General features: G+C 31.9%; 4 protein-coding genes across 5 annotated transcripts; 1 reads left to right on the forward strand and 3 right to left on the reverse strand.

Moving 5' to 3' along the window:
• On the forward strand, positions 6,011-8,098 carry LOC109344301 (transmembrane emp24 domain-containing protein p24delta3-like). Its single transcript, XM_019583024.1, has 4 exons — positions 6,011-6,277; positions 6,925-7,131; positions 7,340-7,416; positions 7,779-8,098. Exons 1-4 carry the CDS (start codon positions 6,044-6,046, stop codon positions 7,921-7,923), a joined length of 663 nt encoding a protein of 220 aa, XP_019438569.1. The 5' UTR covers positions 6,011-6,043; the 3' UTR covers positions 7,924-8,098.
• LOC109344302 (uncharacterized protein DDB_G0283697-like) lies at positions 8,403-13,696 on the reverse strand. Its single transcript, XM_019583025.1, has 9 exons — positions 13,423-13,696; positions 13,234-13,339; positions 12,325-12,623; positions 12,045-12,150; positions 11,587-11,949; positions 11,244-11,320; positions 9,999-10,123; positions 8,875-9,126; positions 8,403-8,660 (listed from the first exon to the last, which is right to left on the reverse strand). The coding sequence occupies exons 1-9, from the start codon at positions 13,551-13,553 to the stop codon at positions 8,641-8,643; spliced, it is 1,479 nt and encodes a 492-aa protein (XP_019438570.1). The 5' UTR covers positions 13,554-13,696; the 3' UTR covers positions 8,403-8,640.
• Positions 14,869-20,914, reverse strand: LOC109344304 (RNA polymerase II transcription factor B subunit 4). Of its 2 annotated transcripts, XM_019583029.1 has the most exons (12): positions 20,716-20,914; positions 20,401-20,489; positions 20,018-20,294; positions 19,514-19,560; positions 18,081-18,118; positions 17,951-17,996; positions 17,728-17,781; positions 17,567-17,635; positions 17,163-17,239; positions 16,404-16,499; positions 15,301-15,402; positions 14,869-15,212 (listed from the first exon to the last, which is right to left on the reverse strand). In XM_019583029.1, the coding sequence occupies exons 1-11, from the start codon at positions 20,744-20,746 to the stop codon at positions 15,339-15,341; spliced, it is 888 nt and encodes a 295-aa protein (XP_019438574.1). In that variant the 5' UTR covers positions 20,747-20,914; the 3' UTR covers positions 14,869-15,212; positions 15,301-15,338. The 2 variants fall into 2 exon arrangements, with proteins under 2 accessions (XP_019438574.1, XP_019438573.1); XM_019583028.1 differs by having other exon boundaries at positions 14,869-15,402; positions 20,716-20,911.
• On the reverse strand, positions 22,976-26,019 carry LOC109344303 (lysM domain-containing GPI-anchored protein 1-like). Its single transcript, XM_019583027.1, has 5 exons — positions 25,306-26,019; positions 24,564-24,681; positions 24,251-24,412; positions 24,109-24,140; positions 22,976-23,397 (listed from the first exon to the last, which is right to left on the reverse strand). The coding sequence occupies exons 1-5, from the start codon at positions 25,976-25,978 to the stop codon at positions 23,108-23,110; spliced, it is 1,275 nt and encodes a 424-aa protein (XP_019438572.1). The 5' UTR covers positions 25,979-26,019; the 3' UTR covers positions 22,976-23,107.

The raw sequence follows: 27,495 nt of genomic DNA on the forward strand, positions 1-27,495 counted from the left end.
AAAAAAGGTTTTTCTTCTCCACTGGAGAGAAGATTTTGTTCCAACATACTTGGGCGGAACACGTTACACACGGTATAGAAATCAAATTTCAAGGAATGAAAACATAGCCATTTTTTAAATTAAAGATACAAGAAAATAATAAAGGGTTGGGTCTTTGATATGCTATGGCCTATATAATTAATGTTTCTCACATGCTTTTGCTCTTGCAAGTTGCACTCAATTTGGTTTAGGATTTTGCAAATCGATCAGATTTTCTTAGAGAGAAAGCAAGGGTTCTGATTGTTGGAGAAGTTAGAAGGAAACTTCTTTTGCAAATGGGTTTTTATGTTTTATCCATTTGCTGAATTGGTTGGACCTTCTGGAATTTGGTTTACTTGTTACCTACCATGAATGTGAATATGATCAGAGTGCAACTTCTTGGACTTACCATTAAATATTAATAGTTGAATGCTGAAAATTGAAACTTGGGTGGGTAATATGTATGTATAAATCCTCTTATTAAAAAGGAAGTGTTTTACGGAGAGAATAATGTCATAATTCTACTAACATCTCCGACTCTTGATTTTGGGACATGTTTATTAAGGCAGAGCATAAATCATATTAGATCGGATAAATAAGGTTTATCTCTTACTTGGTTCTATATGTTGATAAGTTAATTGAGTTAATTTATAAACCTTGACTTCAAGCCTTACATAATCTTAAATGTTGATGAGCTTAATTTTTTATCACAAATTTGACTAGAGACTGGAAAAAAAAACTCAACCATTTTCAAATCCAACTAATATTGGCCAAGTTTTTACAATAATTTTATGTCAAATAACATCAAATGTTAGAGTCTTAATTGTTTGATTGTAGCATACCTTAATATGTAATGTGCCTGGATACATACAAGTAGATGACAATAACCTTTTTATCAAATATAATCAAAACAGTAAATTTGTACTAATGAGTTTTCCGTAATAAAAACATTAGCATAAAACTAAAACACTATGTAATATGTTGTGTTTAGTGTCATCTCCTAGCGAAAATTATACATGTGAAATGTATTATGAGTTAAATAGGACTTGTTTCTTACATGATCATAAATGTTGAACAAGTTAATTTTTAAACAAAATATAATTCTAAACTAATTAAGATTTTGTCAAACTAATTAGTGGGTATATAGGGTAACCTTCTCTGCTTACCCATAATGTTGATGATCATTCTAAAAAAAAATTTAAGGAATTAAAAATATTGCATTGGAAATCAAAGTTTGTAAATTAAATACATTATTTTTCACTGCAATATTTATATCTTTAATTCTTTAATCAATATCTTTATAAATAGTGGCGGAGGATGAAAGGGACAAGTGAGGGCAGCTGCCCCCTGGATTTTTTTTAAAAAAAATTATTTATTTTTTGTTTTTCTACGAAAATATATATGTTGTCTCACAAAATGTGTCGCTTCATGTGTTAGTTACTGTATTTAGCCATAAAAATACTTAATTATTAAACTTTTAAATTATAAAATATAACACATAGAATGACACATTTTTTGGAGCATATATATTCCTTTTACCTATGCCTAAGTGACGTCTTTATGAAGATACAAGTTGAAACTCACATATTTCTTTAATTTGTAGCTTCATAAATAAATATAATTATATATAATAGATCAAATTCTCTTACACATTGATATTGCTTATAATAATATGATTTTGTTGGAGTTCATAATAATTTTATGTTTGATGAAAGGGATTATGTATGTATTGATAATATATACTCTAAGAATACTTATAAGTAATTTAATACTGATAATATATATATATTGTCCAAAAATTCTATTCTATCAGTTTTAATGAAAATGAATATCAATTTGAGATGTCAATGTCAACTTTTTATTCTTGGTGTTAGCAATTAATGTTTAAAAATATTTTTATCATAAGTCATATATTATATTATCAAGTTACTCGTATTATTTTATTTATTATGATTCAACCACTAATATTATTTTGGTATGACCAACTAAACAAAATTATGTATTAAGATAGAATATGAATTTCTTACATACAACATAGTAATTTATATTGAAAAAATAGTTGAAAATTTTATCTTTGATCCATCATGTATATTTATTTATATTTTTGTTATTTAATTAAATATGATTGTCTCTCTTAAGATTTTGTTGAAGATTAGCACTTTTATAAATGATACTAATTAAGATTTCCCCATAAATTAATGTTATGTGCTGTATATTTATAAGACCATAGTTATTATTTAGAGTGTAATATTCATATATTGATAATGTAAATATTTGTACACAGCTAGTATATTATTTACATTTTATTTAGATTATATTTTTTGAAAAATCAATGATGATTAAAGATGAAGGTGAATGATACTATAAAAAAACTCATATGATATACATTTTTTTCTCTATTATTTAATTAATGTTCTTCTCTAAATAAAAAAAAAGAGTTATTTAATGCTCTGTATAAGAGGGCTTCGTGAAAATTTGGAAATGAATGGATGAAATACACATGTGAGATGACTCTCAAGCTTTCATTTTCTTTTTTCCCCTCCAAAATTAAACTCACAAGCCAGACTCTTAGACATTGTTGATATTCAATTCTTATTATATTTAGTTTTGTCTTATAATTGTTTCTATTAACAAATGTCACTTACAAAAATTAAACAATTAAATTTTTATAAAGATTATACTGTGTTGCTTTTTACTTATGTGAGACTGAATTCCCATTCCTAATATACATTACCAAAATAACAAAAGTTGATCGAACTAGAGCTGCTTGCCATAAATGCAGATTCATGCATGCATTCTTAATCCATCTGGATAGTGTACCACAACTGTACTCTGATCTATCCTAACAGATCGTACGAACTATAGGACAATCCGTACCCTTAATACGTACAAAAATGATTAACGAAGAAACCCACCAAAGTAACAACAAAATAATGCAGCCAGTGGGAATTGTAGGGTCAAATAGATTGGATAGCACAACTGTTTTTCAATTTTTTTTACTGTAATAGAGAGAATAAAAAGGGTAAGAAGTCGTGAATTATACTTATTAAATGAATTTCAACAACCAATAAAATATTAGTATAGTGATATAAGATTTTGTTAGATTCGTAGTATGATCAGAAGTTAAGAGTTTAATTTCTGTGACAGACGTTTATTGGGAGGGACAGTCAGGCATTCCGAAAGGAAAGGATTAGTTCCTTACCCAAAGAGTGAGGAGATATTGTTCGTAGAACAAAAAATGACTTTCAAGACTATAGTTTTAAAACCAAATGTTTTAGAGGAGTGGAATATGTTTATATAGGATAATAAATTATCTCCTCATACTAAGGGATAAGTTATTTTATCCACCTGTAAAATTATGACATGTATATTTTTATTTAGTTTTAGAAATATTTTTATAAAAATGATTAAATATTATATATGTTGTAATTTTAATAGTTGAAAGATATAATTTATATGTTGTTATAAGGAAATATTTTATTCTCTTTATAAAATGATTATCAAATAATATTTATTTTTCTTCCTTCTCATCTAAAACTAAGTTAATTAAAATTTAATAATTAAGTATTTCTCTAATAATACACCAAATAATAACATATTTTTTGTGATAAAATATATGATAGCATAATAATATGATTAGAAATAACAATGAAATTGGAACTAGGGGCACGTACATGCTTGCATGCATGCATTTGGACTAGAGTTCTCAAGAGATTGGGGATGAAGAGGCAAGCTCCATGTGGCTGAGACGAGATCTTCATATATAATTGTCTATATTTGAATCAAATCGAATACATAAAAAAATCAAGTGGAATCCTCTGTATTTTTAGAGAGAAAAGGATATCCCGAAACTTCCAAGAAAATAAATGTAGTATGGGTGGGTATCATAAAATCAACAACCATATCCTCAGTCATAAATGAATGACTAATGAGTTTTTAATAGCTGTATACACAATAATTTATATATCAGAATTCTGAACGGGCCCCAACACCAACATAGGCACGCAAAAATAACTTTAATTTATAAGCTATACTTCTTAGGACACAAGATATTTCGTTTTATTTTTTTAATTTTAAATAAATACTAATATCATTTTGTTTTTTATTCACTTATTCTGTTAAGTGTTGAAAAAATGGCGAGCTATGCTGTTAATGATTTACAAACCTTGAAAACGCAAGTATTGGAAGCAAAGGTAGCACAACCTCTTTAATAATCTAAAACCAAGTTGTAAAAATAGAAGTGCTGACATTTTTTACCGTCAATTTCACTTATTTATTATTCATTTTTAAAGCTCCACAAATTGTTCACTAAAAAATCATCTCGTTCAAAACTAACATTGTTATGGTCTACCAACGGGTGTTGGTTCAATGGTACATGTTTGATTCCCCTTAAGCAAGAATCCGGGTTCGATTGACCCATTACGTTGGCCACTAATCCAACTTAAGAATACAAGATTGATTTGATAAAACATATTCATAAATAATCAACATCTTAATATGATTGATAAGCTGGTTGAGATAATTATAACTTCTAAGATTTTCATTATCCTAACAACTTGATAAGCACAATCATATAAGGATAAAGGTGGGTTTTAACTACCCTTGTAATTATATATAATCAACTTAACTTATTTGGCATGTTCATCTCATATCCCATAAACAAAATTGAATATTAACTAGGTTGATATGTTCTTATATCGATGACTAGTGGTCAACATCATACATCAAACCAAATATGATATTTAATCTTAGAAACTTGGACCAAAACATCTTAGATATATCAGACATGAGACTCTTTTAATATTATTAAAACTAAGCATTTTCAATCAAATGGTTGTGAAAAGTATTGAGTGTGGTTAAACTAGTAGCTATGGCGGAAAAAAACTTATGAGTATAATATTTATGTATTTACAATATAATAATTTATATATCATCATTATATTGTTTATCATTTATTTGGATTACTTTTTTTAATATCGCTATTAATAATTAAATATGAATGATGAATGATACAGCAACAATATATAAAACTCATACATAATCAATACATGTATTGTTTTACTCATAACTTAGGTAGATTTGTAGCATATGATGAAAACATTCATTAAAGTTTCTCATGAAGCTGAGGTTATTATAACACTAAAAAATGGCTCAACTATATTTTGGGGTTTTTCTTGGCCCAATCAAATTAATGAGCTTGGGCTTCAAACAATTCTCCTGTACATGTACACCCTTGTCCGCTGAAACAAATCATTACGAAAGTTAGATACCAGTCAGTGAGCCACGTTTTCCTCAACTAACTTATTCACTTTTTATGATTATATAATGATTATGATATTTAAAAATAAATGTATCATAAAATTGTTATAAGGTATAATAGTCTCACTATTCAAATAATAAAAATTGTTTTTTGGAGAACAAAATTTACTTAAATAACTAGATAAGGAGCTAACAGCAATTACTAAATGAAATAAATAAGAATCTAAGATTGATACATTGTTTTATACCGATGATGAATAATGTCACAATGTAAAAAACTCAACAACAATTAGTCTAAATATTTATTAGTACTCCATCTTCTATAATTTATTTCGACTTTTTTTGAAAAACCAATAATAATTAAGAATAAATAGTATATGATATAACGATAGTGCATAGAATTCATATATTGTCGGCGCATTGCAAGTATATTTTCTCCTTTTAAAGATATAGTAAAATTTGAGCATATAAATATCATAGTGTGTTGCACATCTATTGTTCTACTATTTTGTGTCACTAGATGTGATTGGTCAGAAAAATATTTAACAATCATAATTTTAACTTAAATAAATATTTTTCAACAAACCAAAGTTGATAGTACATGGAGTGGTTCAAAAAATGGGACTCCGAATAGTGACATTTTCAATTCTTCCTTTCTTTTCAACCTCCTTTTTCTTTCTTCATATGCCATAATTGACAAATATAGATCTAAGCCCTATAAGATATGCTTTAAAGTAATAAAATCAAATAAAATCAACCTTAAGTAATGGCCAAAGACAAGAACCTAAGATATGAAACTCCAACCACTTTATTCTTGATCTTGTTGTTGTCCTTCACAACTATTCTACTCCCTCAAATTGATGCTATATGGTTAACAATTCCCAATTCGGGAACTAAGTGCTTGTCAGAGGAAATTCAGACACACGTTGTTGTTTTAGCAGATTACTATGTTGTGGCTGATGATACTGAAGGTCACCACCTTCATACTATTTCTGCCAAGGTATGTTTCACGTGCCTTATCCTTTGGGATTCACCTTCTTGATCTAGATTAACTAGCCACTTTACTTTTTTGTTTTCTGCTAAGTTTTAAATTATGTTAGTTTAAGATTTTTTGTGGAATGGTTTAACTTTATGCAAGATTTGGTAGTCGAAGTAAAATTGATGATGAGGCTAACAGGGAAAGTTTCAGTTGGGAAAATGAAATTGTAGTTAAAATAGGTTAGGGTCTAAGGGAAATATATGAGAAAATAATTAATGGATTGGATAAGATCGAATTTATTGGTTGAAACATAGTTATCTAGTACGTGATTCACTTAGTTACATGGTTTGTTAATTTTGACATTAACTTTATAAGTCATTTTTTATGACGAATCTAATACAGTGAATTCGATAAGACAATAAATTTGATACAAGTACTTAGAGTATATAAGAAAAGTATATAATTATGGTTGAAACCATGTAATAATTTGTGTAAGTTATATATTTCTATACTTAAATAAGATTATAGTAATTGTCAAAAACAAATTTCCCCCTAGATTAAAGGTCCTCCTTAATCTCTAATGTGGAATAAGAACATAGCTCAATGTATAATTACTAAGAATTCATATTGACTAATTGATCTTATTTTCTAATCATATATGTGGGCAGGTGACATCTCCTTATGGAAATAATCTTCACCACAATGAAAATGTTACTCACGGTCAATTTGCATTTACAACTATAGAGAGTGGGAACTATTTGGCATGCTTTTGGTTGGAAGGTAACCACCAAGGAAGTGCAACTATTAGCCTTGAATGGAAAACAGGAATTTCTGCCAAGGATTGGGAGACGGTAGCTAAAAAAGAAAGGATCGAGGTAATAAATGAATTTCACTCATTCTTTATAGCACATCTTATGTCTTAAAAAGTATGTGTCACTTACTATATTAACGAGAAAACACTTAATTATTAAACCAGTCACACTTTGTGGGACAAGAATATGTGCTCCCACTCTATCGTTGCCATTTTAATATGTGAATGTGATTCATGTCTGTTATCATATTCTTTTTGGACATTGGTTAAAGGGTGTTGAACTTGAGCTAAGGAAACTTGAAGGAGCTGTGGAAGCCATCCATGGGAATCTACTTCACTTAAAGAATAGGTACAATATCTTATAATCTTTGTTATGTTTGAAGTTTGAATTTAGATTGATTTTAAAGAAAAAGGGCTGTGCATTAAAATTGTAAAGGCTTTTTACATTATCATACATCATTCACATGTTAAACATCGTTAACTCGATATATGTCGATTTGGTGACAGTGTATCAATGCAAACATTTTAAACTCTTCTTGATTTAATCATATGATTGCACTCTGTCAGCTGAGGCTTCTATGAAATGAGGTTCTCTTAAGTTTTAACTAACAGCATTGATATGTATCAATGATGGTGATTGGGGGCTTATATTCACTATTGATTGATTGAAGCATTTCACAATTTCCAATTATTGGACATTGCTTGTTACAGGGAAGCAGAAATGAGGGAAGTTAGCGAAGCAACAAATGGAAGAGTAGCTTGGCTCAGTATCATGTCTCTTGGTGTCTGCATTTCGATTTCGGGGTTGCAGCTGTGGTATCTGAAACGCTTTTTTAGAAAGAAGAAGCTCGTATAGATACTGCTCTGTTTTCTTCAAGACAAGATATAACACAAAATTGTCTTGAAGAAAATATCTAGGATTAATTCCACACGCACTGTATAGTTTTCCTTCTTCAGGATCATTATTTTGTATGATTGGGGGACAGTGGGTTACTCCTGCAAAAGGAGTGGCTTTTTGAAGAGTTTTCTAACTTTCTTGGACATGTTCTATATCTGAATTTCTTAATCAGTCACTTGCAAATATTCATACTTAAAAATGTTTGTTGCAAAACATCTCCCATCGCAGGTAAGTGATATGTCCTGTTTAAGGAATGCATAGACTACAGTTTAGGACAATGCACTATTGTTAAAGCCTGATTGAATAGCAAACTGGAAAAGGGTTTTGGTTCATGTTCAAGCTTTAACTTGTGAAAAAGAAAGAGAATTATTACTTTATAGTAATAAAAACAAAACATTTTTAATTAGTTGGAGTAAATACCCACTTTGATTCTTATGAATTTCCACATTCGGCAATATGATTCCTAAAACTGTAAAAATTAATATCACCAATGTGTCAAAATAGTCCATTATAGGGACTACAATGTCCAGAAAATTAATCATAAAAATGTTACAGGACTACATTTTTAGTCCTTAGAATTAGAATGTCAAGGACAGATTCTACTTCGTAAATAAGTGGGATGAAAGGCACGCCTTAATCACTTTCTAAATACTTTGGAATCTGCTAGAATTGAGTTCAGTCACTGTCCTCTTCATCTGCATAAACGAGAGAATGCAAGGACACAATGGGATCAGTAAAACACTTCCAAACAAACTACTTAATCGCAAAGCAATTAACTATTAATCAGAACAAACTACTTAACCACCGCAAAAACACTAAGACCCCTGAATCCAGAATATAAGGTGACTTCTGATATAACCAACAAAATGAAAACGAAGAAGAACCTTAACATATCTTAAATAGACTTACCTTCATTAATTTCTTCACTCTGACTTCCCTCATCATCACTGCTATCTTCTTCATCCTCTTCATCATCATTGTCATCATTATCACTGTCTTCAGCATCATTCCCATTAGTTTTTTCTGGAGTCTTGGGCTTTGGAGGTGGAGTAGCTGTAAAACTAGTCGTTGATCTTCTACGTGAACTTGACACAATATTGCTCATATCAATACCCTCAAGTTCTTTTGCTCTGTCCTTCTTCCTTCGAACTTCCTTGATTTCTGAGAAAAATAAGAAAGGAACAAATAAGAAGCTTTAAGTGAAAAAAGATAATGAAAACATATTACAGGCTGCCAGTATCTGCAGCTTAACTAAGATGTTACATTTTAAATGTGAACATTACATGGAAAATTTGCAGTAACCCAATCTCCTTGAGATTGACTGGACATTGACATTCCCTCTAGTTTCAGAAATTAGAGTAATGTCTTAAATTCTTACTGGACAATACTCCTTATATTTTTATTTATCCATAAGTAGTCCACAATTATAGGTAAAATTGAACATCAATGTAATTTTATGAAAGAACTAACCCATTGAAAAATCTGACCAGATTATTCTTACAGCAGTTAAAAGAAAAATAGTTGTTTCATTAATTTCATAGCTGTCTGACTACTTCAACAAAATTTTATATTATAATAATATAGAATGTTTACTTTTACTAGGAGTATGTCATATTAATAAAACTCGATTTGTGGTGTAAACATTTCACTTAGCAACTCTATAATACACAATGAATGAAATCAAGGCCCTAAAGATTCATAGAAATCACCAGGTTTACTGATTTCAAGTATGAACGAATTATGGTGTTACGAAACAAGTTAATTATGTTTATATTATACCTATAAGTATTTCAGTTTAGTTTCTCAAATCTCAGAAATGATTCAAAGCTAACTAAAACAAAGAAGACCAAGATAAAACCAGCAATGGTTAAAATTTGGGTTGAATGATAGATAATTGGGCAACTACAGGTCCAAGAGTTCCTTTGAGGCTTTGACAAAAGAATACATATTTTATTGGATCATGATGAAAATATTGCAGCTAACATCAAGGGATGATGAATCACTAACAAACATAAGCTTAACAATCAGCTCACCCTTTTCAGAGGGATTTGAAGATAATCCTTCTCTGGACAATATTTCCTCCAACTCCTTTATTAGCTGCCCTTCACGCTTGTTTTCAGGAGCCTGCTTGACTTTTTTGTAAATTGTGGGAGGAATGCTGGTGGCAATACATAATATCAAGCAATCATCCTTAACAAAGATTAAGGATCATAAAAATGATGTAAAGAAGAAAATTACCTCATTCCACATGCTTTAATAACAGATTTTAGGTGTTCCACACGTTTACCATACACAGGAGTTGAAACCTCTTTCTTCTGCAGTTGGGGAAAAATAAAGAGATGATATAATAAAATATATGATATCCATTTAACTTCTACGAATTGACAAATCATAAATGATGTTGTGGACAGCTTCACGAAAAGTCCCACAGAAGGACAACCATGTGGCTATTTCATCACATACAGAGCAGTTATTCAGCTAAAAGATCACTATTAAATTAAGAAATGATTATGGCCTTAACTGTCCGACATGCTACCCCACTTTACTCATTGCAATCAGCATGATCAATAATTCAGAATACCTTTGTACATTTTTCTGGTAATGACCCGGACTGATCATCTTCAGAGTGTTTTCCATTATCTTCTGTATCATTGTCATCTTCTGAGGCTGCCTTAGCAGTCTTGACCCTTTTCTTACTGGATAGATTGTTTTCCTCCCCTTTACGCTTTTTAGGATCGAAAGTGGTCTGTTTCTTGCCTTTTGCAACACTTTTTTTTCTCGGTTTAACATCATCATCCTCATTTTCTTCCTTGCCACTCTCACTATCTGAAATACCAGAGTTCTCTTCACTGCTGACCATTTTAGTTGCTTTGGTATCAGGTTTCTTCTTAACAATTTTCTTAGCATTATTTGCAGGTTCCAAAACTTCTGAAGACGATATTACCTTCACATTCAACAAAGACATGCTATAAGCATCAGATGATATGTGGCTGTTCTTATGGGAAGCAATGATACTTTCTAGACAGATTTTTCACTCACCTCGTCTAGCTGTTGACTTATAAGCTTCTTATAGAGATCAAGAGTGAATTTATCAAGTTTAAGATCTTCCTCCATATTTCCTCCAACTCCTTTATTAGCTGCCCTTCACGCTTGTTTTCAGGAGCCTGCTTGACTTTTTTGTAAATTGTGGGAGGAATGCTGGTGGCAATACATAATATCAAGCAATCATCCTTAACAAAGATTAAGGATCATAAAAATGATGTAAAGAAGAAAATTACCTCATTCCACATGCTTTAATAACAGATTTTAGGTGTTCCACACGTTTACCATACACAGGAGTTGAAACCTCTTTCTTCTGCAGTTGGGGAAAAATAAAGAGATGATATAATAAAATATATGATATCCATTTAACTTCTACGAATTGACAAATCATAAATGATGTTGTGGACAGCTTCACGAAAAGTCCCACAGAAGGACAACCATGTGGCTATTTCATCACATACAGAGCAGTTATTCAGCTAAAAGATCACTATTAAATTAAGAAATGATTATGGCCTTAACTGTCCGACATGCTACCCCACTTTACTCATTGCAATCAGCATGATCAATAATTCAGAATACCTTTGTACATTTTTCTGGTAATGACCCGGACTGATCATCTTCAGAGTGTTTTCCATTATCTTCTGTATCATTGTCATCTTCTGAGGCTGCCTTAGCAGTCTTGACCCTTTTCTTACTGGATAGATTGTTTTCCTCCCCTTTACGCTTTTTAGGATCGAAAGTGGTCTGTTTCTTGCCTTTTGCAACACTTTTTTTTCTCGGTTTAACATCATCATCCTCATTTTCTTCCTTGCCACTCTCACTATCTGAAATACCAGAGTTCTCTTCACTGCTGACCATTTTAGTTGCTTTGGTATCAGGTTTCTTCTTAACAATTTTCTTAGCATTATTTGCAGGTTCCAAAACTTCTGAAGACGATATTACCTTCACATTCAACAAAGACATGCTATAAGCATCAGATGATATGTGGCTGTTCTTATGGGAAGCAATGATACTTTCTAGACAGATTTTTCACTCACCTCGTCTAGCTGTTGACTTATAAGCTTCTTATAGAGATCAAGAGTGAATTTATCAAGTTTAAGATCTTCCTCCAAAAGTCGACGAAGACCAGCCATAGTGATTTTCCTGAAATTAGCATGTTAAAAGCAACTCATGTCATACCTTAAGAGTTATAGCCAAAGTATTAAGCAAGTATTCATGGTGTGAATAAATGTATCGAAAGTTAAGGATGTGGCGAACATGTGCATTGCAATAAAGATACGTTAGAATGATAAATAATTGAATGAACCAGCAGCATACTCTGCATTGGCCTTGATGTAGGAAGCTCTTTTTCTAACAGCTTTCTTAATTACAGTCTCACTTGGAACTACTTTCCTCTCATTGTCTTTCACTTCCTTGGTTTCAAGTTTAACTCCTTTTTGTTCTTTAAGCAGACCTAATACTGGAGAGTCTTCCATTTTATCCTCATCTTCAGAGCAACCATCCTTTTCATCTGTTGATTGGCATTCTTCTTTTGGATTCTCTGTCTCTTGTGTACTTGCATCTTTTTCCTCTTCCTGCTCAACATTTTGGGCATCATCACCAACCTCTTCTAAGCACTATCATGAATGAGAGAACAATACATGTGTTGGTATTTGATATACAGACAAAAGACAAAATCAAAGCATTCTTCATCACACCAGAATTGGCAAAATCAAGGGCCTGTTTGGTTTTCAAAAAAATTTCTTGTTTTCATTATGTATAATTATTGACTATTGACAATTGTAATAGTGTAGTTACCTCATGTTTTCATTCTATTTCATGTTATTTACAGATATGACCTCAGGTTTTCATTTCATTTCTTGTATTCAAATATTTGTATAGGGAACAGTAAAAAGTGAAAACATTGGAATGAAAACACATGGTCAAATTCATGATTAACATAAATAGAATGAAAACACAGGGTCATTACCAGGCTATCAGCAATGACGAGTAATAGTAATCGTCAAATATTAAATAAAAATATTACATTTAACACCATACTCTTATTATGCTATACACTTAAGTTAATCAAAGTCTAGTAAGATCTACTTATAATAAAGCAATTAATCTAAGAAAAGCCAATGGGAATTGTTAATTTCTTACTCTATTATGAAAAGTAGAAGCTTGGTACTGCCCTAGTAGCATTTATCGAAACCAGGGTTTAGATTAGGGTTTTGTTTATTTTACCTTGAGTAAGCATTGTTTGATAAATGCTTTATGGACATCGAAAGCATATTCTTGAAATCCTAAATCTTTCTCGAGCAATCTACGAACCCCTTCAAATGTCAAAGAACTGCAACGATAAATAGATAAGTAAATTTTATTAATGGAATTGTGTATGATGAAGAATTAAAAAGAGGAGAGAAAAAGTGTTACTCAGATTGTTGTTTGAAATAAGAGAGGCGAGAACGCATAGCAATTTGAATATGGGACTCTATATCGTTATCCTCGTTTTCTGTTAAGATCGTGTCCTTGTTTTCCTTCTTCTTCTCGCTCTCTTCTGCCATCTTTTGCACACACACACACTATGCTTAGTTCAAAACAGTGAAGAGAAGAAGAATTGTGAAATTTGAATTGTGGTTTGATTATTGTTACTGTTAGTGTCCTTACTACTAGTACTAAGACTCTAGACCTATCTTTTAAACCAGACAACTCAATTGCACGTAGATGAGCTTGTGATTCTCATAAAATATTAATAATTAAATTTTAATTTGAATATATATTTTTTTTTTATCAATCATGAAGAAGTTCATGTCATTAGAATGAAAGTATATGTACTATAACATGTATCTTTGTTTTATCTTATTATTCATATTAGGAAATAATTATTTCATCCAACACTAAAATACTAAAATTATTAGATGTTTCCTATTTTTATTTTGACCAAGTTCTCCAGTTCATATTTTTACCTATATTAATTATAATAGAAAAAATAATAAAATATACATTTCAAATTAATGTTAAATGATGATGTATAAACCTTTATAATAGTGTATAGATATTATACTTTATTATGAAATAGAAGTATAGCATTTTGACCTACATTTAGAAAGATTGTTCCAGGTTCCGAAGGAGTCCAAACCCTGCCTGCTTAAGATCTAGGCAACTCATTACATCCTTGTTTGATTGAAAGTGTAGCCATCGTTTTTTTCGGAAGGATAAGTTATTCCAAATTATTTGTCTAATTTTATCTTCTCAATTGCGATTAAATTCCGGGTTTTATGTTGTTCCTGTTATTATTTCATTATGTCTAGCTAAATTCTTTGGATCGGGGATAGGGTGATTTTTTTATGTTTATTATGACAAATTTTACATAAAATTAGATATAAACTTTTGTATCTCTAGGTGTTGATTTTTGTTGCATTCAACGTCAAAAGTTCCAGCTTCAATCAATTGTTGGAGAAATTTTCAAGGGAAGTCAAAATATTTGCAAAAGTGATTTTCGGCTTTGTCCTTTCTACTTCATCCTTTTACTGGCAACTTTGTTATTCAACCAAAGAATTACACCTCAGAGAAGGTAATATGGCACCATTAGTGCGCTGGTATCAATACAGCAGCACAGTCAAAGCGTTCTGAGTTCAGTTCTCCTGACTGAAGTTGCAGGAGTTTCTTTCTGAAGAGTGTATCTTCATAGTCTTAACTCACTCGCAAAAAGTTATGAAGAGTGTAACTTCATAGTCTTAACTCACTCACAAAAAGTTGTTTTTGTTTTCAGAATTTGAACTCATGATCTCTATATCAGAAGGCAATCAACTTTACCGTTGTCTGAAACAGTTTATGTTTATTGTTGATTTTGCATTTTCAGATGCACAAAAAAAGACAAGAAACAAAAATTGCTTGAATACTTCACTGTATAAGCCAGAAGAACATCATTGAATCCTCTTGGGCAGAAATTAGAGCATAGCTTATCCTTGCCAAGTTTCACTAACTAAATCAACTTGGGTTGGCATAAGACATTTCTTCATAAAGCAGTATCAACTTTGAAGACTTTCTCTTATAAACAAAAATTCATTATAGTTCACCACGTGTGAACATGAAGTAAATCATAGCTTTCTTATGAAATGATACGATTGGATAATGAAAGTTTATGCAGCACCCATATCAAAAGATTCTGCTAAGCACTTAAATATCCAGGTTGATGCTGATGTTTATAGACCTATAAAGATCTGCATAATAAACGCCATTTTCCCACCAAGAAGACGAAAAAGCAATATGGTGCCTTGCTTACTTATGGAAAAGAATGCAACCAATCACCTTTCTTAATGTACACCTGGATACAGCATAATGCATGATCAAGCTTTTCTTTTCTTGGTATTAGCTGAGGTAACATCTTGTTTAGCTTGGCCAAATACAGATCTGCATAAAATGCATAGACACAACAATTAAAAGCAGAAAATGATAACATGATAAATGATATTTGCAAATGAACCAACTAAGTTTCCATTCAACAACTGAGGTATCAATAATAGTCCCCCCACCCTGAAGAGCTGAAGCAATTACTCATGCTTCCATCCAAGTATGTCCACGTTTGATTACCTCTTTTTTAGTTAACATTCTAGAGTGGTAAAGTGTGAAACTTCAACTTAAGAGTGACGAACTTCTCTATTGATTATGTCAAATTACCATAGATGCAAAATATTCATCAATCATCATAAGTTGCGTGATTCTAGAAGGTCAATTGCCAAATTTCGTACCATTTATTACATTCTGTAAGATAATAAAAAAAATTAATGGGCATACTGCATAGACAATCTAGTATTGACTATTGACAAACTTTGAAATTAAGAAAAACAATCTATGCCAAGATATTCATCCAACAATAGACATCTAGTGGCAAAAAAATATGGATGCTAAATTTCATAAATGAAAAATAAATAGCTAAACTCATCGACCAAATGAGGATTGACATTAATATAATGAAAGAAAAAACCACAGATTATTTGAAGAGATGCATGAACTGGGAAATAATCTACAGAAAAATGAAAAAACTCTTTAAAAGGATGAAATGGAAATTGAGGTTGCATAGAACATAAGATTACAAAAAATAAAGTCTCATTAATCTTATAGCTTTTCTTCTAAGCATGCTAACCCCAAAATTAGAAACAGCTTCTTTCACCTAGAGCATAAAACTCAGATACAGAGATGAATTTTGATGTTTGTGTCAAATATCAAAAAAGTAAAATCAGTCAAAAATAAAGAAATAAAATCATACAATTGAAAGAGTAAGATTTCAGTAAAAGATCTGCAAAACAAATAATGAAAATTTATATTCTTTTGAGTCATCACATGAAGAGAAGGTAACGGAAACAGGATAGCGAATCATCATGATATAATGTTGAAGAGAAATAAACACTTACCCGCAAGTTGAACACTTATCATGACGCTCACAGAATATGGATAAGCATACAGAACATACATAGCCCATGTCAATTGTTTGCTTATGGCAAAAACACCTGCACAATTGATACAATTATCTACGTGCATGTCTCATAATTTCTTTTCCAAACAGAAGAAAAATGCCAGCATAAAAATAGTTCAAAAGCACACAATTTGTATCAGTCAGCAAAAATTACATCACATTTATCATTCATCGCATAAAGAAGTTCCAACTCAGTCAGATTCATTGGACATTGTAGTAATCTATAAAGGAGGATGTATCCAAAAGTTGACCTCGTTTATATATATAGTGAATGCAGGGTTTAAAAGCTGGGTTACTGATTGCACAAATTGCAGTTCATAAACATGGACTGTCAATGTTAGTTCAATAAGACACGGAAAATATAATTGGTAACCCAAGGGTTACCTAAAAAACTTCACCAGACAAATGCCACTTTATCTTAAAATGTACAACTTGATATCTCTACCACAATAATGTAAACCAATATACATGACATAGTATAAATAGCTGCATACCTTCTAAGCAAAATAAAGTAAAAATGGAAGAAGAGAGAACCAATTTGAGGTGAAAAAACAAAAATAAGTCTGACTATATCTGGGTTGCAGTCCAAATGTTTCTAGCTTTACAGGAGGGATGTGGAAACACAGAAGAAGAATAAATGAAAATAAGATATCTAAAACAGGGAAAATTACTATGAATTATGAAAGGAATAACTTACGAGGCACGAAAATCCACACCCAAAGATTTAGGAAGCCGTAAAAAAGCACGAGAATGCAAATCAGTTGCAAACACCGTCTGCATAAAGAAGGTTAGGTTAGTGTGAAGTAAAACATTAAAGTAAAGTTGCAAATACAAAAAATTAGTTTATTCCAATAAAATAAGTTGACCATAACAAGTCTCTTAGAGTCTAATCATTAAAGGGAGGGAAAGTCAAAAGTTTCACCATCAAGCAAACAGAACAGAACAAAAAAAGCACTATTACAAACTTATTTGGTCACAGGTTTCTAAACTATCAGAACTATACACAGACCACTAAATAATCGTAAACTGTAAAAACAGAAAATAAACTATATTGTGCATCACACCATTGCTTCAAAACAGCCAATTAAGAAAACAACTTACTGAAAGATATTGAAAAAGCCCATCCAATTGGGGAGGCTTGTAATATATGCCACCAGTTATGTATGAAGCCTATTTATTCATAACATAAAACAAATGATAAAGAGCCATAAAACATATTCTGCAACTGCAACATCAGTTCATTAAAAATGGTATTTAACTACCTGCTGGAGGAACGCAGAATTGTTAGAACCAATATAACAAGAATCTATAGGAACCTGCATTATAAAAATATCACTTACACATAAAACACGAGTAATCTTCATGTAGCAGTTACACATATATTTCGTGAAAATGCCTGGCTTCTTAACAGTGTTTAGGCAAGAAAAAGGCCAAAGTCGAAACCAATTTCACGGGAATTAAGAAAGGTAAAGATTCAGTACATACTGTAGAGCGCTGTGCAGAAAATATTGCATTCATGATTGCCACATACCTAAAAAGGATGCAAAGTGTGATTTGAAGTGAAATGTGAATACAGAAATAAACATATAAAATGTTAAGATCATGAGAAACATACTGTTCCGGTCCATCAGCAGATCCTTGCAAACACAAAATCTGTTCATAAATTAGTAAATATGAAAGTAATTATTCAGAATCTGCAAACTAGAAGGAAACAGTAGTAGGATAAAAGAATCAATGGCTGAACATACTAAGAAATGTTGATTTCTATAACAAAGCAATGACTTACACCTTAGACATCAATTTATAACAAAAATCACTAATAATGTAAACAGGGAGAATCAATGGCTGAGCATACTAAGAATGTTGATATCTATAACAAAGCAATGGCCTACACTTCACAGATCAATTTAAAACAAAACCACTAATAATGTGAACAGGGGCGGAGTCAAGGGGTAGTGTGTGTGTGCCATGGTACCCCCAGCTTTTTCATTAAGTTTTAACTTTTAAATCCTATCATACTGCAGATGGACCAGCAAGGTAATATGGTATAGCCAATTGCAACTGTAAACAATTACACTCTAAAGGCTCTTACACATGTTACGTATCATGGACTTTTACTTAGTTCATGTAGTTTCTTATCCCACATTATATGGCTATAACTTGATATTTATTAAGGATGGATTTAATTAGAATGCACTAATAGTATATAGGTCTTTTTATATTATTAGCTAATAATACATTTTTATATCATTAAAAAGGTACTTCCATAATATCTTTAAATATCATACACTAGATGATGCATCAAAATTAAACTAGTTTTGGAACCTACAAGGGCTATTGTTGGTACCTACTTTTTTGTGTGATGTTAATTATATATCAAATTTGTTTCATTCAACATATATGTGGTAACTAAGTTTTTCTTTACTTATGACTTACATGCTCTTTAGTCCAGGCACCCCTATTGCAAAAATTCGGGTTTCGCCCCTGAATGAAAGTCCACTACGATATTTGATAAACTCAAACTCCGGTTTAAAGTTTAAACCATTTCAAAATCAACTCCATGTCAAGTTGTCAACAATCATTTACAACTAGGAACTATCTAAATCGATTTTTGACCAAAAAATAGCTTAAAGAGGACACTAAACCTTTTTTTATTTGTTATTACAAACAAGTAAAACAACACATAGATGTAATATTGAACACAATATTTAGCATTAATCCTTTCAAAGACCAAACGCTAAAAAGAAAAGTGTTTCAAAAATCCAAAACCACACAACATCACTAGTATATGACAGACTGATTCTCAATATCAGTTTTGAAACAGTCATTCAGCTCTAATATGAAACTACGCACAGACCCAATATTACAAGATGAAAACTGCTAAAGCCATTCTTGTTTGAGTGATTTGACTAACATATCCAGATGCAACTTACCACATTCAAATGTAACATAAAATTTCATCTAAGAACAGATTCACAATCATACAAGCAAATATACACACCCGGGGTCTAAGAACAGATTCACAATCATACAAGCAAATATACACACCCGGGGTTGAGGATGCATGGATCCGGATCGAAAAGCTCTCTGTATATCTGATTAGCAAGTCAGGTCAAACAAAAATCCAAAGGAAGCACGTATAAGATGAAGATAGAATCATTCAATTTTAGTAAAAATGAAATTTCCCTATCACACAATGATAAAGCATGAAAGAGGATACTACACCAATGTATCCTAAGATCTGGCTTAATTACACTACTTACCTCTATTGTTTCAAATGTTAGAGTGTATGCCATCATTATTATTACAATCACCTCCTCTAAAGGATGAGAGTAAAATTACGCTGACCTCTCTTAAAAGGGAGGTGAGTATACCAAGTGTAAGTACGTCAAACCTCAAAGCAGGTGAGTATAGTTTACCCAAAATGAAATCCCTATTCAGTTAAATAAGCCATAAGGTGTTTTTGTTGATCACAGTTCAAATAACTTGCAAACGAAAAAACTTAGGCATGCAATCAAAAATGCAAAATGTAGTAATCAATCAGTAGGATACAACAAAGGGCCATGGACAATGCTCCTGATAGCAGTGAAGCCGGAACAATCCCTCGAGTATCATGATCAGGCTTGGCCAATTTCTGGTCCCTAGCAACGAACTGTTCCAAATTGTGCAGCAAATTGGAATAAAGCGCGGGCATTGAAGCCGTAGGGGAAACAAGGTTCTTACTGGAAGCAGAATCATAAACATAGCCACACGAATTGCAACCAGTGGCAATAACAACCAGTTGATTGAGTTGGCTGAGAAGCAATATTGAGTTCAAAAACGCAAGCACCTGAAGATAAAAAAAAAATTAAATAAATAAAATTGAAATGAAATAGGAAAATAAGAGTGTTGAAATGGTTTAGTTTTAGTGTTAGGGTTTTGAGAATGTGACTCACCTGAGAGAGAAAATCGGAGAACGGAACGGAGAATGTGGACCAGAAGAAGGGATTGGTATCAAGCGTAACGACGAGAAGGCTAACATCATCTGCAAAAGAAAAATAAATAATGAAGTGTGAATAAAATGGTGTAGAATGGGTGAGTGATTGTGTGAAAAATGTTTTAAATCTGAGTCCACGACCGCTACACCGATATGTTAAGGTTTTTAGAGTACAGTTGGGTAAGCAATTATGCGAAGGTTTTCGAAGTTTCCGAAACTGTTATTGTTATTTAAAAACTTGTGAGAGTGTAGTGAAAGGGAATAGAAGAGGAACCTGCGTAGAGTTTTGAAGGAGCGGAAGGCATGGTTCGGTTTTGGGATGATGCCGCAGAAGGAGGAGGGGAATGAACGGAATTTCTGGTTTTACACACTGAAAGGGGGTGTGTATTTCAAAAAAAAATTGTTCTTTTTTAATGTTAAATTGATTAGTTTTTGTTAAGGTAGGAGGCTATATTTGTTTCTTTCTTGGGCTGATGAGCACTCATGAATCATCGTCGGAAAAAAAAAGGTAGGAGGCTATAATGGTTTGTTTTGATTGGATGAAGGTTGAACCCGATCGAGCGGTTTAGTGTGGATGGGATTCACGGTTTTGTTGATCTGGCTCACAAAAAATGAGATGAACTAGGTTGTATAGGTGAAAAAGAAGAAAAAAAATCCGTTTATTTTAAAATGGAGTATATTTGTTGTCCCACTTTTTGTACTACTTCATGTGTTATCATATTTGATTGATTGAAAAAATTATTTAAGTTAAAGTTTTAATTATTATATATTTTTCTGACCAATCATATATAATGACACAAATGAGTAAGACAACAACATATGTATACCCCTAAGAAAATAAAGTTGCGATAAAACAAAAGGCACTCTCATATTTTTACTTCATAAATGACTAAATGTTGCAAGTTAATTCTATTGTTATAAAACTCGGTCCAACTTATTCAACCATGAATCAGATATCTGACTGGTCTGAGTCTATTATTTATCAATTTTGTATTAAAATCTGATTGACTTAGTTCGACTCTTCAATTTAAGCCTAAATCATTGACTGAGATTGGTTGGACCTCCCAAATCAATTAAAATATATATTTTTTAAAAACAACCAAAACAATGTCGTTTTGAGATGAAAAAACTTTTAACTTATTTATAATTATATTTGTCATTTGTTAACTTATATTATAGCAAAATTTTGATTGTTTAATTAAATTTTAACTTAGGTGCATTTTTGTTCCAAGTAAAGCATAATACATATGTTAGTTGACAATATTTTCAACTTGTTGGTAACATTTTATAATAATAAAATATTTTTTTGTTAGTTATTTAATTATGTACGGTAATGTTTTTAAATTTAAAATATATAATAATTAAATGATGTTAACTAACATTATAAATTTTCTAAAATTATTAATGTAAATCGAGTTAATCGGTACAATTATTGATTCTCTAGTTCAATCAATGATTTATTGACTTAGTATCATAACCAAATTATTGATTGAATTCTGTAAGAGAATCTAGAGAGAAGGGGAAAACTTGATGAAACATAACTCAACTTACAATGACCAAGAGTCAATTAAAAAACAAACCCTAAAAAAGAACCATAATTTATCATGATATGATTCCATGGCACATGTGTCATCCACGGCTGGCAACACATGATCAACCTTCTTCGCAAAGTTCATAGCACCACACGAAGTACATCAAAATCATATTACCCTTGTGCTAGGTTAAATGATAATTGAGATAGGAAAAATAAGTTGTACACAAGTATTACACAATTAGTTTATTAACAAATTATTAACTTTTAAATAATAATAATAATCGATATACATGTGGATCTTATGCCTATAATATAAAAACTGAATATAATATTCATGTAGTGACAATATAAAGATTTATATATACTCAATATATCATTTTCTATTTATTTATATTACTTTTTTGAAGAACCAATAATAATAAAACATGAATAATAAATAATATAGTAAATACATATTTATTTATTATCTATAATAAATACATATTTTCTCAAAAAAAATTACATTCTTAATACACGTCAAGTTGTACTAATAAATTTGTTTGGCTAAGGTAAATGGTAATGAGTTATTAGGTTTGGCCGTTTGTGTAATTGCTAATTACGTTTATGTCAAAGATAAATAAAATGAACTGGATTGTCCAATGCTGTGAGATTAAAGACTAGATATGGTTTAGATATAAAGTTAAGAAATAAAACTTGAACTTCCAACACTTCTTATTCAATCCTTTACTGTATTCAATCTACAAAATCCACTAGAAAACTATGCCATTCTCAAACACTTCCATTACTTATTATAATATTCACATGAAACACCAAAAAGGAATAAGAACTAATACAAAACAGCCATTTCCATAGAGGGATGGTGGGTATTTCATAATATTCGTCGAATTACTTATCCGTGGTCAGGGTACACAATAACATAAACAGATTAAGCTTTCGTCCCACTGGATGGGGTTTGCTCGCATTGCTTCTGACCAACAACATAGCATTAAATTCATAACAATAAAAATTATCCGAAAATCGCGTACTTTCGAGATTCACAAACCAGTTCAGTTCAAGAGTACAAATAAATAGATAGAAGCATCTGTCAACAAAGTAACAGAGCAGAACCAGATCCACAACAAAATTGAGAAGATTACAATGCTTCCGGGAGCATCAACGTGACAAGTAATAACAAAAGTGCAGATGTCAAAGTTGCAGGCAATGGATTCACCAAGGAGCAAGCAGCAGAGGCCGCAGACGCAATCCCACTAACAGGGCCGTTTGCGGGTGAGAATCCTGGAAATGGTCCCGTTGAAGGCACCACCGAAGATTTGGGTGTTGTTAGACCATTTCCATGTGACTGAGGTGCTGGTGCTGGTCCAAATATTGATTCGCTCGTAACAGTTGTAGGCGGGGCTATAAGATCCGGGAATTCTTGTGGTCCTGCAGCACCATTTTAATATATTCAGAATGCATTTCAGAATTTAAGACTTTAATACATGTTGCTATGTTTCCTGCTATGACTTCAATCAAGATTATGATGCTGCATGATACTAGATCTAACCCACTCTAGTTTCTGCAACAAGAGTGTACAGTCTACACTCTTTTGTTCATATCATCATATGCATTGTGCAGTAGCTGTCATCAGACTATCAGAGATAGAATATAGACACTCATGAAGACTGAAGATAGTTCATTTTTTATACAATGTACCTCTTAATATATTTAATTTCAGACATTCAATGTAACATCTATTCCGAATTAAAGCATTTCCAAGTAGTTGAAGAGAAGAACTACTAGTACTGAATATGCCACATAATGTGATCTCATTCAGCTAACATCTCAGCAACTAAATCACCCAAACAGAAAACAAAAAAAAAACTCATCTAAAATTATAATCATTATGAGGGCAATCCTATCAACACCCAATAAATCACTGCTCGGACCCAGCCGGATGAACCAGCTGTCAGTGTAAAGGCTGTAAATAGCCAAGTCGATAGTATGGATTGACCATCCGTCTGGGTGTGAGCAATGGCTTTTGGGTGTATATAGAATTGCCCTCTTTATAATGTAACACAATGATTAGAAAGTGAACAATGCAGTTCTATAATGCATTTGGAATCTAAAATATATAAGTGGCTGCTGCACTCTGACCAGGGCATCGAGGCTGAAGAGACGGAGACAACCTGCAGGGTTGCAAGAAAGATTGAATGGTATTCAAAGACAGATCTAACCAGGAAATATTATCGAAACACCTCGAGAAAAAAAAAAACAGATGCACAGAGGATATACATACGTTGTTATTATGGTGCCATTGGCAATACCATCATAATTGCAAGAAGTAACATTGCAACCACCACCAGTCTGTTGCAGTGTAACATTCCCAATCATAAGATTGCTGCTTTTACATTGCATGCTGGAGCATGAAGCAGCCAGGGAAGACGGCATACAATACAAACTGTAGAGAAAGTAAGAAACATAAAAGCATAGTTTAGAACAACAAACCTCTCTCTGCAATAAAATAATTAAAGAATCTAGTACAGATTCATTTATAGTGGGAAAAGGAATAAATTGCAATCAGAAATGAGAGAAGGTTGTTTAGTTAGTACTTCAGGTTTCGTGGTCCACAACTACACTGCACACAGTGGCCTGCTGTGATGGCATAACTTCCATTAGGAACAAGCAAACCGTAATCAGAGGCATATTTTGGAAAATTTGAAGCGCAAGCTGCAACATAGGAAATTGGGTTAGCTATTGAACAACATATCCTACTTAAATGTTAGAGATATTAAAGTATGAAATTACTCATGCCTTTCACCAAGGATCTTAAGCTTCTGAAAGAGTTTGTTCATAAAATTATGTGATCTTTAAACAACTTTTGATCTTTATCATCCATGCATAATTTAATAGTCAATATTTCGCTACAATCACCTTTCATGATATATACTTATCATGTGAGTATTATCATGGATGATGAATCTATACCATATCAAGTGAGAACATTTTATAACCAACATATGTGAGAAAAATGAATCTTAACTAAAGAATCTTATTTAAATGATCAAATTTAAACGATAAATGCATACAACTTTTTTTAAGCAGAGATATAACAATAAAATAAGTAAACAATTTTTAATCTCCATCGACCATATATAGTTATAGAATCAAATTTTACCCTTTCCACATTAAAATGAACAATATCAGCCATGATAACTTATAATATTAATGGTCCATAAACATAGTTGGATAATCCAAATTTTCTCTTTACACCTTAAAATACACACTTCTATTATTAGATATGCAACAATACAAAACCTTAACAAACAAACCCATGCCAGAAAAGGAAACTACCTGGTATAGGAACAGCAAGAATATCACCATCATCAATAGCAGTGCTTCCCAAGGCATTAACATTCATCAAATCAGTAAGAGTTGTGAAATACTTAGCCGCAATTGCGGCCAAACTATCAACCTGTTTAACCACATATGACAAATAAATTGCAGGCAAAGAATTATCAGTGCCATTGAAGCAAGTACAAGGCAAAGGCACAACAAGGTTCTGCCCAACATCAAGGACAGAAGAGTCAGTTATAGAATTAGCCTCCCTGAGCTGGTCAGCAGATACAAGACCTCCATAAACCGAATCCGCAATCGACGAAAGACTATCTGAAGGCCTAGTCTTGTATTGTGTGGACACTGATTTCCGAATACCATCCACACAGGAACATGAAATAGGGATCTTGAGGAAGAGGTTTGAAGGGAGAATGTGGTGTTCAATATCAGGGTAGGATATGTCTATGGAATTGGCTGTTAGTAGAGAAATAGGGTCTATTTGGAAAAGGGAAGCTACCTCAGAGACTTTAAGGTCAGTGTAGAGAGTGTAGCCAAGAAGTGCATTGCATGAGTCTGAGTTGGTGCATGGTTCTATGGTGGATTTTGAGGTTACTTCAGGTACAATGATGAGAAGAAACAGTGAAAGGAAGAGAATCAAGGAGGTTTGTGAAATGGGTTTTTGATTTGGCATTGCTGCAAAGGTATCAACTTTTAAGTGAGATTGTGTAGAGAATGTTGGCTACCCAAGAAGGAAAACTTGGAAGCAGAGGTGAAAAAAGTGAACTTTTTCAGATTTTAGTAGATGGGTTAATTTTGGAGGAAGCAGAAGAGAGTGAAATGAGATTCCTTTTTTGTTTTGTTTGCAGTGATGGGTCAAAAAGGAAAGTGGTGGGTTTCAAAAGGAGATTAAGTTAACCAACTGGGTACATTGCCTGCAAGAGGGTGAAGGTTTGAAGTAAGAGGGTGGGGATAAGAAAAGGGTTTGAGGGATATAGGGTTTGAGGGATATAGGGTTTTCTGTGTTTTTTCTTTTGATCTTTCAGCCTCTCAGGAGAGAGAGAGAGGGAGAGAGAGAGAGGTTGAAAAGATAAAGGAATTAGTAGGAGACAAGTGTTCTAGGACAAGTAGAGAGGCACAAGGGTGCTGGTCAGTGGTCACATTCTCGGTCAGAGACTTCAGCATTGATTGCTTTGCTGGACTGGGTTTGTCTTTATGTGCTTTCTCCAGTTTGATTTTTTTAAGAGGTCCTAAATATATTTTTTTCGTTTTGAAATGGCCAATACTTTTTGTGTATATCAAAAAGTGATTATAAAAATTTTGATTTACGTATAAGTAGAGTTGACATGAAGTGTATATTTCGGAATTGTTATTTTAGAAGTAAATTTACACTAAATTTGCTTTAAAACCAAAACTAACATTTTCTAATTTTCTTTTAAAGCTAAGTGACATTTTCTTGCTTTTGGTTGAATCATGTTTGGAAGCAAAATTGTTTTATTAGACTTCAATCAGATACCAACAATGTATTAGTCTAGTGAAACAATCATATTAAATCTTTATATAAATTAAAAAAGTCAAATGTTTGATACTTGTAGGTGATATTTGTTGGGGGAATACCATTAACTCCAAAAATGATAAATAAGAAGTATCATTTATTATTATAAAAAATAACTATAATCAAATCATGTTATATTTGTCGGCCAATTAAGTTTAAGCTCTATAAAACTGAGTTTTGATCTTGTGAACCCAATCCAAACATAGTAGTCATTACTACTTTACTTAAATCATTTATTTATCTACAAATTTAAGTTTTAAATATGAAAAAACACTTTAATCGATTTTTTTAAATATAAAAAATAAGGTTTAATCGACAATTATTTGTATGAAATGTTATTTAATGATTTTTTTATCTTAAAATATATTACCCATACTTTTTATGTGTACACGAGTTTATTTATATTTGTGTGAGTTGTGTATTGTATATATCAAAGTTAGGATAAATTATATGAGATTACGAATGAACATTAGTTCAAGTGGTATGCCGGGAGAGTTAGTCTCACGTATCTGTGAATGTTCCCGGCCTCCAGTGCGAGGATACGAAACCAAAAAAAAATATATGAGATTATATGGCTATTGTTTTTTTTACTAAACCAATATCCATCCAGAAAATTAACTACTTTAAGTTGAAAGTTAGAAACAATAATAAAATAT

The sequence above is a fragment of the Lupinus angustifolius genome, chromosome LG03 (assembly GCF_001865875.1).
Source record: "Lupinus angustifolius cultivar Tanjil chromosome LG03, LupAngTanjil_v1.0, whole genome shotgun sequence".
Classification (NCBI taxonomy): Eukaryota; Viridiplantae; Streptophyta; class Magnoliopsida; order Fabales; family Fabaceae; genus Lupinus; species Lupinus angustifolius.